General features: G+C 39.6%; 1 protein-coding gene across 5 annotated transcripts in view; it reads right to left on the bottom strand.

Annotated features, from left to right (window-relative positions):
- The window catches only part of EPS8 (EGFR pathway substrate 8, signaling adaptor), a 188,324-nt gene that overhangs the window by 25,891 nt on the left and 149,652 nt on the right, over positions 1-12,781 (bottom strand). For all 5 annotated transcript variants that reach the window (XM_070049441.1, XM_070049440.1, XM_002712632.5 and 2 more), the window contains 3 exons: positions 9,628-9,811; positions 5,120-5,250; positions 116-224 (listed from right to left, as the gene is read on the bottom strand). In XM_070049441.1, the coding sequence (XP_069905542.1) occupies positions 116-224; positions 5,120-5,250; positions 9,628-9,811 (424 nt within the window). The remainder of the gene's footprint in view (positions 1-115; positions 225-5,119; positions 5,251-9,627; positions 9,812-12,781) is intronic.

Genomic DNA, 12,781 nt, shown 5'->3' on the forward strand with positions numbered 1-12,781 from the left:
ACTAAAATAATTTCTTGACCTCAGTAGTCCTTTGAGGAAGGTTTAGGTAGATACCAAAAGAAGAACCCAATAAATATACTTTATTAAGAGTATAAAAAGGGCACAATGCTATTACCTCTAAAATATCATCCTTTAGGACCGACAGCTCACTGTTGTTCCTTGCTACAAAGTCGTACTTGGATTTGGCATATTTCTTGGGTTGTGTTTTCACTGGGTCATAATTTCTGTTAAAAAGAAAGAAAAATGATGACCATTCTACAAGTTCTTACTAAACGCTGAAAATAAAACTTTAAGGTAAGCCAAATCGTGCTAGAAAACTTTGTGACAAGTTATTTAGACAGTAGCTTAGTTTTATTATATTATATTTTATAAAACCTGAGAAATAAAAAGAATTGTAGGGTTCTCCCTATTAAAATGAGCAAACTGGGTGTCTGTGCCAATCCAAAGCCAGGAGCCAGGTGCTTTCTCCTGGTCTCCCATGCGGGTGCAGGGGCCCAAGCACTTGGGCCATCCTCCACTGCCTTCCCCGGGCCACAGCAGAGAGCTGGACTGGAAGAGGAGCAACTGGGACTAGAACCCGGCGCCCATATGGGATGCCGGTGCCGCAGGTGGAGGATTAACCAAGTGAGCCACGGTGCCGGCCCCCAGCATTTTTCATATAGTTAAAGATAAGATCATTTCCATGGCAGTTGATTTGTTATATGTTGATTTCACTAATGTAAATAATGTCTCTGATTCAAATATATATATTTAAAATTAAATTAATTAATAAATAAACTCACTGTAAAGTTCTTAAAATATTGACGACACATACCCGGGGTCACGATTTTTAAAAAATTCTTTTTTTGGGCATGGTATTGTGACACAGTGGGTTAAGCCTCTGCTTGTGACACCAGAATCCCATTTGGGAGTACCAGTTCCAGTCCCAGCTACTCTGCTTCCAATCCACCTTCCTGCTAACAGTGTACCTGGGAAGATAATGGAAGATGGGCCAAGTACTTGGGCCCCTGCCACGCACATGAGGAACCAAGACGGAGTACCTAGCTTCTGACTTGGCCTGGCTCAAAGCTGGCGGCTGTTAAAGCATTTGGTGGGTGGACCAGTGGTGGAAAACCTCCCTCTCTCTTTCTTCCTAGCTTTGTTCCAAATAAATAAATTAAATTAATAAAAAAATCTTTAAAAAAATTCTTAAAATCCACATACCTCTTTTCATCACTAAATGAATATTGAGATTTTAAAACACAATTTAAAAACTACATAACACAATAAAACTTGATTCATTAAAATGTATTTTTCATCTATTGCAATAATAGGTAACATCAATTCTTCTTTATTAATTTTACTCCCTAATCTTCTCCTCCATTTATTTTCCCACATTTCCTCATACATCTCTTCAAAAGAAAAAGCAGAAAGAGATAGGATGTTGGTCATCCTACCCTTGTGCAGTGACCATTCTTTCTGCTGTCTACTAAGTTCTCTAGAATGCTGAGTTACAACAGGGCCTGCAGGATGGTTGTAAGGCAATGCATTCGGTCATCCTAGGTGCACAGGTATGTACTACGTCTTCTATAGTAACTCCACAGGAGATGGGGGATGAAGACAAAGAAAAAAGATGACCTGAAAGATGTGCTATCTATTGGTTACCTTTAAGAGATCTGATATATTTGTGTGTGTGTGTGTGTGTGTGTGTATATATATATATAATATATATACACAAACACACATATATATAATTACTATTAATAAACTGTTTATATTAATAAATAACAATTACTGTTAATGAATATATTATAATTTTATGGATGTAATTTTCTTTTCCTACCAATTTTAGATATGCACTATTAACAGTAATAATTAAAAAACTGTTTTCTGTGGGTTTCCTGTTCCTCCTACCCCACTGGACAAGCTCTGCTTTTATCTACTTTACATATACACATGCCATTAAGATCTCATTTGGGAGATAAGAGGTTCAACGACCCCAAAAGTTAGGAGAAGAGTAACTTCAATTTTCTGTCTTTCTCTCTTCCCCCACGTTCTCTCCTGTGATCTGGAAACGAATCACAGCTAATAATGGACAGCTGAGTGTACCATAACCAAGAGAATGATTACCTGCCTCTAGCGATCTGAGTGGGTGAGATAAAAAGAAAAGTGTGCTGCAGCTGTCTTTGAAGTCTTTGCCATCTTGGCTGCCTCACAGGTAGTTACCCAGCATGCACTCATTAAGTACTTTAGAATTGCAAATCTTTATAGTGGTTTTTTACCCTCTATAAACTTGGACATGACACCGACACTAGGTGTCAACTGGAAAAAAATGACACAGTTTGTAATTTCTCTGATGTACTAAAGTTTCTTAAGACATCCAGAATGTTTCAATGACAGAGTCTCTATTTCTAACCAGGAACAACAGACACGTCAATTGATCCAGGGCACATATGTAGACAACAATATTCTGAGACTTCTCCAAGAGACTAATTGCACCTACAGTGCAGCAAACTGTAGTCACTCAAAGGTGAGGGATCTAAATTCAACAGATGGTCTCCTTAATGACATGGTAATTTCACTGAATAGTGAATACACTTCACTTGGTACCTACTGCATTCTGTACTCCTGTCATGTGGTAGAATGCAAGAGGAAGAAAAATAGTTATTAATGTTATCATTATTGTTATAATTCCAAACCTCTGTGTATTTCAGATTAACCCAGAATTCGTGCACAGTTTTTAGCATAACGATGACAAATCATCTACAGAATACCAGAACTCGAGGTGGCTGTCAATCTTCCCCTCCAGCTGCTAAGCCAAATTATCACACCAGTGATGCTAGACCTTACTGATTTCTGGGTGCAGGACAGGGAAGCAGTGACTCTGAAATGTTGCATGCATGCTCATGTACTTACTCCATCGTTCACTCAATCAATCCAGTACATCTACACTTACTGTTCATGATATACTACTATGGTCTTAACAGTGGAACACGATAAAAGTTTTCTGGTAGAAATATATATTATAAATCTGAGCATCCATGAGAAATGCACTCAAATGGTTTTCTAGCTGCTTCGCTGTGGAAAATCATCCTGATTTACTGAAGTGACAAGACAAAAAGAAAATGTTAAAAAATACTAAAATGAAATAATTCCTAGAATCTTTGCATCCAACACTGAATGCAAGAAAGAAAATATCTGGATGTGCAGGGAGTTAGTCAAGAAGAATTGCAATGAAGTAATGCTTAAGATTCAAAATTGATTTTCACCTGTATCTACTAAAAGACAATTCTAATTAAAAATTATTTCAGACATTTGCATTTTCAAAATATATTCCTCATTGCTGACTTTTCTTTGTCCTCAATATGTTAGTAGTGCACTGAGAGTAATATCCACACAGTGACCACACCAACGACCAAAGTACTATCTCTGTCATCATCCCTGACAAAGAACAAAACATTTAAATTCCATCTGCTTCAGATTATATTACAAGTATATTGAAAACAAAGGGCATGTAACATTCATGAGAAGATAGGCTATGAGTTAAGAAATTACAAAGGCAATTTCTCTACTCCAGTTCATCTGAAAGACTATGCTTCTATATCCTTGCTACCAATAATCCACCTCCCTTTCTTTGTCTTTTGTATATGGGTTGACCTTCTTGTAAACCTAACTTGCTAGGGAGAGGGAGAGGGAGAGGGAGAGGGAGAGGGAGAGGGAGAGGGAGAGGGAGAGGGAGAGGGAGAGGGAGAGGGAGAGGGAGAGGGAGAGGGAGAGGGAGAGGGAGAGGGAGAGGGAGAGGGAGAGGGAGAGGGAGAGGGAGAGGGAGAGGGAGAGGGAGAGGGAGAGGGAGAGGGAGAGGGAGAGGGAGAGGGAGAGGGAGAGGGAGAGGGAGAGGGAGAGGGAGAGGGAGAGGGAGAGGGAGAGGGAGAGGGAGAGGGAGAGGGAGAGGGAGAGGGAGAGGGAGAGGGAGAGGGAGAGGGAGAGGGAGAGGGAGAGGGAGAGGGAGAGGGAGAGGGAGAGGGAGAGGGAGAGGGAGAGGGAGAGGGAGAGGGAGAGGGAGAGGGAGAGGGAGAGGGAGAGGGAGAGGGAGAGGGAGAGGGAGAGGGAGAGGGAGAGGGAGAGGGAGAGGGAGAGGGAGAGGGAGAGGGAGAGGGAGAGGGAGAGGGAGAGGGAGAGGGAGAGGGAGAGGGAGAGAAATATATAGAGAGAAAGAGAGAGGGAGAGAACTAGAGAGAAATTAGTTCCATTATTTTATTTCTTCTCCATCCCAATTCTCCATCTCTGCCATGTTAAGTTTTTTAGGAGTAAAGACACAGGAAAATGAATGAGATGTAAAACTGGAAAGTAAAGATAAAATATAAGAGGAAATGGCAAGCATAGAGTAAGGCCTTGACTGCAAATATTTAGTTGCAATATTTCTATCTAAAGGAAGGCTGTCTATCTTTGTTGGGTAAGAGAAAGATGGAAACTGTTTCCTTTAAAAGTTACAGAAATGGAAAGATCCTTAGAGACCATCTGGTGCACACTGATAGTTTCAAGTTCATTGCCTTTTCTTTATTTTTTTTTAAAGATGTATTTATTTATCTGAAAGGAAGTCATACAGAGGGAGAGGCAGAGAGAGATAGAGGTCGGTCTTCCATCCACTGGTTCACTCCTCAGATGGCCACAACAGCCGGAGCTACCCCTATCTGAAGCCAGGAGTTTCCTCCAGGTCTCCCACGTGAGTGCAGGGGCTGAAGGACCTGGGCCATCTTTCACTGGTTTCCTGGGCCATAGCAGAGAGCTGGATTGGAAGTGGAGCAGCTGGTACTCAAGCTGGCACTCATATGGGATGCCAGCACTGCAGGCAGCAGCTTTACCCACAACACAGCGCTGGCCCCTCTTCTTTCTTCTTAATGCACAGATTTTTGTCAAAAGTATGTTTTAAGAAAGAGAAAATCCCCAAAAGGTATTGGCACCATGTGAGAATTATAGACTGAAAATCCAGATAACTTTTGTTGTTCATCAAAACCAGTTCTGTATACTTACTGATGAAAAGTGTAAAGTAGTAGAATGCAATTTAGGCCCCGTCACTCTATCAGCGCTAAATGAGGGACAGAAAGCTACAGTGCTGCAAATGGTACCCATTAAACGTTACCTATCTACATGGCGGTTGGGAGTTGGCTTAAATGCAACAGCAGCTTCCCCTTGGTCCAGATGGGGCCCTCTCGTGTACATGTTGCTGTTGTATGCGTATGCATCAGGAGAGTATTCCGATCCACTGGAGTGCTGAAAGACAGAGCAAGATGGAGTCAGGAGTCGCCAGTGACCACCTGAAGGAGTATTCTTCTCAGTCAACAAAAACCTGCTACCACGCTGTCATCAGCTTCCATTTTCAAGTGGCTGGCCATTATGTTAATAAATTATAAAATGAGAGGGATCCATTTAGACCAAGGCATACTTATAATAAGAAAAGTCATTAGTGCAAAGGCTAAATTTGAATTCTGATAATAACCAAATATAAAAGCAACACATTTCTTCAATAGGAATTTCAATAATACATGGCTTTGGTATTAGAAAGACTTTATCAGCTATATAAAATAAAGAGAGTTGGGAAGCAAAGCCTTTAACTCTTGCTCTCTGTTTGAAAAATACACCTTCACCATTCTACCAAGTCAACAGTGTCATATGAAAAATCACCTGAAGGGGGGAATGAGGGATGGTGAAAAGTTGGTCAACAGCTTTACCAAGTTACAACTAAATAGGAGCAATAAGTACTGCTGTTCTGGTGTAAATAGGGTTACTATCAATAATGATAATGTAGTATGTATTTCAGACAAACTAGAAAAATAAATTTTGAATGTTTTCAGCATAAAGAAAAGATAAATGTTTGAGAAGATGGATATATTGCTCCTGATTTGAACATTATAAAATGTGTACATATACCAAAACATCACATGGTACCTCATAAAAACATACAATTTTTACGTGTCAATTTTTAAAATAATTTAAATTTTCTCAAATAAAAATTTGAGGATGTGGAAATATGAAGCATAGCCTATTAGCAAATGTAAACTGGGGCCCGGCACCATGATGTAGCAGGTAAAGAAATTCCTGTGATGACAGCATCCCATATGGGTGCTGGTTTGAGTCCTGGCTGCTCTATTTCTGATCCAGCTCCCAGCTGATGTACCTGGGAAAGCAGCAGAAGACTGATCAAGTGCTTGGACCCTTGTAGCCATGTGGGTGACCTGTAGGAAGCTCCTGTATCTCGGGTCCTGGTTTTGGCCTGGCCTAACCTGGGCCATTGTAGCTATCTGGGGAATAAACCAGCAGATGGAAGACCTCTCTCTCTGTCTCTCCCTCTCACTCTTACTAACTCTGACTCTCAAAATAAATAAATCTTTAAAAAATTAATAAATAATTTTAGCAACCTATTAAAATAAAATTATACCACCATCTCATTTTTCTCATTTTTAAATTGTACACAAAAAATTATTTTTATTTTTTTAAATGGAAGCACTATTATCAGACTTGCTACTAAGGAAAACACAGAAGTCACAAATACATTGATTTTGAGAGTAAAAGAGTTCAGGATAAAATAAGACTGGAGTTCTTCTTTTTTTTTTTGCTGATAGTACCAGCCAAACTTGACCTACCTACCAGGCCAGGTGCTACAAGAGGGGGAGCTGGAAACTATGGGTCCCATTGAGCACCATAGTTTTAAAGCTATAGAGAGTAAACACTCAGATTGGGAGGGAAAAAAATAGAAACATTACCTTAAGATTTTCATATTGCTTGTTTAGGTAAAATTAAGTATGAGAGAAGCATGATGAACAAGGAGGCACTGGAATTTCTGGGAAATTTAAATTGTTTATAGATTTACTAGGGAAAATACTTGAAATTGGGATGTTTTAGAAAAGTTGTAAATGCATGATTACTAAAGGTAGCAGGAGAAGGGTTGAGTTTAAACATAGACAAAGTACGTAGGGCATCATGAATGGGCCAGTGTTAATGCCAAAATACCCACAGTATATTATTATATAGATTATATAGATTATATATACCCATATTATATTTAAAATATATACCATGATACCGCAATTCACACAACATAAATAATTTTCAGTCATTTAAATATCTGAGTTTGATTAATTCAGTTTATCATTTCCCTGTGAGAGAGCAGAGGCATTAAATTCAATTAGCAAATTTTAGCACAGGGAACTAAATTTGATCTCATTTTTTTTTTTTTTTAATTAAAGGCTGATCTAAAGGGAGGAATACAAGAAACTTCTATTCACTCACACCTTTTGCCCAGCTCTGAACATAACAGAGTGAGGTCAGCCAGTAGGAATTCACAGGGTACTGGGAGTGACTGGAGAGAAGGGAGGGAGAGCAACCATGGCGATGAGTAAGTGTGATGACTACACAGCCTTGCTCAGGGCCACGCCTGGTTCAGAGGAAGTACGGTGGCTGAGTACTGCCACCCACACCTGTCAGTCACATCACCCACTGCCTTTCAATTACACACAAAAATCACCAGATCCTGAATTGCCCAAGTCTTGTCGTAAATGTATTTATTATAGTAGCAATAAAGTGCAATAAAATCTCTCTTCTAAGAATTATTACATTTTTTGTGCATTGTACATCACCATTACTTGTCCTCTTTTCCAAAAAAAATTTCAAGGTATAAAATCCCCTAGAATCGCTAGCAGGCATTTTTCATTTCTTTTTTTTTTTTTCTTAAACCTCTGAATGCACCTGAGCTACATAATGGAAAATGCTTTACAACAGGAAAATGATAACTCATTACAAGGAAGGGTTCTCAATATTTTTTTTTAAATTACTTATACAGTGAAGAGTAGACAAATTTATAACCTGGAAGACCAAAACATAATGCTCTTTCCTTAAGTACACGAACTGAAAAAAGAACTCACAAAAGTGAATTTCTGAGGAATACATAACAAAATCTGGGCATATTAGCTATTTAAGATATGAAGACTACAACTGCAAATTTTACGACTTGAAAACAGTCAGCTGTAACTATAGGAACGGCAAGTGTATCATAATTTCATGCCTGATTACATCTGTTTTTTTCCTTCTAGAAAAGTTCTCCTCTAAATGGAAACAAAACTCTAGTGATGAGGTCTATAAAATACAGGCAAGGACACCTGCGTGCCAACCAAGGCCCAGAGCAGTGAGGTCATCTTAACTACTCACATACAGAGGAAAGGGCAGGCACGAAATCCACCTCTTCCCTGAGATGCAGTCAGAGGGAGACAATACAATAGAAAATAATCTATTTCAAAGCAGTACATTTGTCTGACTTTGAAAATTTCAGGAATTTAACCAAACTGCTACAATAGTATTAATGTATAAAGAATAGATTCTGGAAGGGACTATTTTTTCCCAAAGTTTTTTTTTTTTTTTTTTTTGACAGAGTTAGACAGTGAGAGAGACAGAGAGAAAGCTCTTCCTTCCATTGGTTCACTCCCCAAATGGCTGCTACGGCTGGCACCATGCCGATCCGAAGCCAGGAGCCAGGTGCGTCCTCCTAGTCTCCCAAGCGGGTGCAGGTACCCAAGCACTTGGGCCATCCTCCACTGCCCTCCTGGGCCACAGCAGAGAGCTGGACTGGAAGAGGAGCAACCAGGACTAGAATCCACACACCTATGGGATGCTGGTGATGCAGTCGGAGGATTAACCAAGTGAGCCACGGCACTGGCCCTTGGAAGGGACTGTTTTAAGAAATTTAATTATTATACATGTTTCTCTTTAAAAGTGGTCATAGGGTATAATTCCCTATGGTTTGCCAATTCATTTGCTCCTATCATGCTTGCCACATTATATAGCTCTGTTTGAAAATTAAGGAATGGAACAAAGGAAAAAATTAGGACATTAGGAGGATCTATTCCTTGTTTACTATTGCCTCATCAAACTAGACCTCATTCTTCTGATTTATGGTCATCCTATTTGTGCTTGGACCAACTTTAATTAATGCTCAATTTTTTTTCCCCAGAACAAGAGTCACAGAAAACTCATTTTTAAGAGATGTGATGACATGTCCAATTTTGTGCCTTCCAGTTGCTCCCCAAATACATTACTTCATATGGTACAGCTTACTAAATTCTTAGAAGACATAATATATGTTAAGATTTCTCAAGGTGTCCTAGGGCTGTACATGACCATCTGCACCTGAGGACTAGTAGAAAAAGCTTTGGTTCTCTAGCCAGGCTGACAGGGCTCTGGAAATTTAGAATTAGGCAAAAAAGAAGAATCTGGGCATTCAGGAAAGAGATGCTTGGGACAGGCTTGCAGGACCCAGGTTTAGAGGACTGTCTTGAAGGTCTGAAGACAGAAGAGGAAAAATAGCACGAAATCAACCAAAAGCACCAGGGACATTTGCTGACAAGGAAAAGTATGACACAAGGAGACTTAAGTCGCCAAGGCCCAGGGAGCAGGGCAGAAGGGGCAGGCTGGAGAGAATGGTGTAGGCTGAGGGACAGAGCGACTGTCACAAAAATGACAAAAAGGTGAGAGGGAGAGGGAAAGCATAATGTTCAGTCAATTGATTCTAGAACAATCTTCAGATCAAAATGGGAATGCTCAGAATTGCAACAGGACACACGGATTATCGCACTGAGAAGGGTGATGTTAAAAGACTACCTCTGTAGATAATCTTTTTATTTCCTGTTTGCGCTGATGTTCTGCTACGTTTGCCACGGACTCAGCCAGTTGATAAAGATCTTGCTCCATTGGTGCCCCCATGAAGTTCAGCATTGGTGGCTCCCAACCATTGCGGAAACGTGGGACATAGGGGGGAATAAACTGCTCTTTTGGCCACTCTGTTCTGCAGGAGGACAAGAAGACACAGAAGCAATAACATTAAGAAATGCATCCATGCTCACAATAATCTTCAGTATGCCTAGTCAAATCAAAACAAAAACACATGCCCAGCCTGCCCTCCAGTTATCCAAAAAGGGAAAGCAAACATGTTTATACTAATATTTAATACTGATGGAATGAAATAAATATTGAATTCTGTGGCATGTTCTGTTTTCCCTAAACTGCCCCAATTCAATTCTCCACTAAACCAAACTTTTTTAACATGGATGTAGGTTTTTTTTTTAAAGATTTGTGTGAGGGAAGTGAGAAGGCACAGGTATGATAGTAGTTAGAGCATAACCTTCTCTAGTATCTAAAATGCTTCAGATTCTTATCTTTCCCCTCTCTCCTCTCCCACCATTATGAATTCCCCTGATATTACAGCTGTCTTTCAAAGAAAAATATCCCTGGGAGGATACCTGTCCAGCCATTAAGATGCTGCTTGGGAGTCCAACACCTCACTTCAGAGTGCCTGGGTTCTAGTCTTAGTGGTTTCCACTTTCAGCTTCCTGCTAGTGTAAACCCAGGGAGGCAAAAGTAGTGGTTCAAGTAGTTGGGTCCCTGCATCCCATGTGGGAGATCCAGACTGAGTCCTGACCTCCTGGCTTTGGCTTGACCCAGCCCTAGCTTGTGGGCCTTTGGATAGTGAACCAGTGGAGGAGAGCTTTCTGTCTGTATATCTGTGTGTGTATGTGTGTGTGTATGCACACGTGTGCCATGTGTATGTCTGTTCCTACGCCTTTAACAAAGAAAGAAAAACAGACCAGCATGTTCTTGGGGTTTATGTGCTTTTAAACTATGAAGTTCCCTAAAACAGATGACCAATTTTATTAATTAAATGTATCTACTTGGTTTTCATCAGGGAGGTCAACTAATCTGTAATCATAATCACTATCCATTCATCATCTAATGACTGAGTGAGATTTACTTCTACAAGCTCCTAATCACACATGAACCACAAAAATAACTAGGACAGAAAGTCTAACTTCATTTTTGTCAAAATGTGCTACTTTCTCTTTCCATACAAGATTTAACTCTTCATGTTATATTTCTAAAATGCTGAAATGAGTCACATTATTCAGATTAGTATGTACCTTTATGATTCTTTCCATCTTTGTTTCTACATTGGGACATTCATTTCCTAATATTTATAATAATTAGAGTCAGAAATTGCCCTTTTCTCATGTTAAGAGTTAACATATTTTCATCAGTTTGAAAGGAAGAAAGAGAAACAAAGACACACCAAGGGATAGACCTTCCATTTGCCGGTTTGCTCCCTAAATAATTGCAAATAGCCAGGACTGGGCCAGGCTGAGGAGCCCAGAACTCAGTCAAGGTGTCCCATGCAAGAGGCAGGAGTCCAGGTACCTGAGCCATCACCTGCTACCTCACGGGGTGCACAACAGCAGAAAGCTGTTTAGAAAGTGGAGTAGCCAGGACTCAAACCAGGTAGTCTGATAGCAAATTAAGGCATCCCAAGGGGTGACATAATTTCTGCACACACACTCTACCCCACATTTCCTTTTTTGATGCAATTTTACAAATGGTCATTGGTTTTTCTTATTTTGAGGTAAGACCCAAAGAAACTAAAGAACCTTAGCAATTTTGGCACTATGAGATCTTATTAATTTAGTAGGCTATATGAAAAAAATTCAGGACAGCTCATGAAGGCTTATCATAAAATCACAGCCTGTATAAATCTAATATTAAGGAAATGTATTTAATTAGTTTATATATCATATGTATAGAAAATTACATGTATGAAACAAGGATACTTTGAAGTGTTTGTAGAAAAAATGGAATTGTTTATTTCAGCACAAAAAGTTTTGAAATCCATGAATAGTATATTCATAATAAGTGTTTCAATGAAGCTTTTGAAGAGCTCTTATCTGGATGGATTTCATATATTAATAAATAGATAATATACATAAATATTAATTGTAATATAAAAGCAACAACTGCAGTGCTTTCAAAGAATTTGTTGTTCAGTGAACCACTAAAAGTATAAATTATATCCCAGTACAAACAGTTGTCAAAGTTCAAAACATTTGGGAATGATTATTATATGTTTCAATAGGAGAAAAAGAAAAGGAAAAAAATTATAGACTGGTCTATGACTAGCCCATTCAAAAACATTAGGAAGACAAACTTGTAAGCTATCATACTGAATGTTCTCCTAACGAGAGAAGTAAAGACTTGAGGGCCAGAGCTGTGGCATAGTAGCCTGCAGCTCTGGCATCCCAAATGGGTGCCAGTTCATGTCCTGGCTGCTCCTCTTCCAATCTAGCTCTCTGCATATGGTCTAGGAAAGCAGAAGATGGCCCACGTGCTTGGGCCCCTGCACCCATGTGGGAGACCTGGGAGAAGCTCCTGGCTCCTGGCTTTGTTTTGGCTGGCTGTTTGTGGCCATTTGGGGAGTGAACCAGTGGATGGAAGACCTCTGTATCTCCTTCTGTCTGTAACTCTGTCTCTCAAATAAATAAATAAATAAATGTTTAAAAAAAGAGTTGGGTAAATGAACACAATAAAAATTATTCACATATATAAAATCAGAAATATTTTTATAACCTGCCTTGCTCAGCAAATGTCAGAAGTGCAATTATTATGCATCTTCCACAATAACTTCATTGACAAATGTACAATTTTTTTAAAGTTGTTTTTTTTTTTTTTTTTTTGTAAGACAGATACAGAGACAAAGAGAAAGAGAGATTTGGTTCACTGCCCAAATGCCTGCAACAGCCAGGGCTGGACTAGGCCACTCAGGAGCTAAGAACTCCATTCAGGTCTCCCATGTAGTGGCAGAGACCTAAGAACTTACACTGTCTTCCACTGCTTTCTCAGGCACATTAGCAGGGAGCCAGATCAGAAGTAGAGCAGCTGGTACTCAAACCAGCACTCACAGCGGATGCCAGCATTGCAGGTGGCATTTTAACCC

The sequence above is a fragment of the Oryctolagus cuniculus genome, chromosome 9 (genome assembly GCF_964237555.1).
Source record: "Oryctolagus cuniculus chromosome 9, mOryCun1.1, whole genome shotgun sequence".
Classification (NCBI taxonomy): Eukaryota; Metazoa; Chordata; class Mammalia; order Lagomorpha; family Leporidae; genus Oryctolagus; species Oryctolagus cuniculus.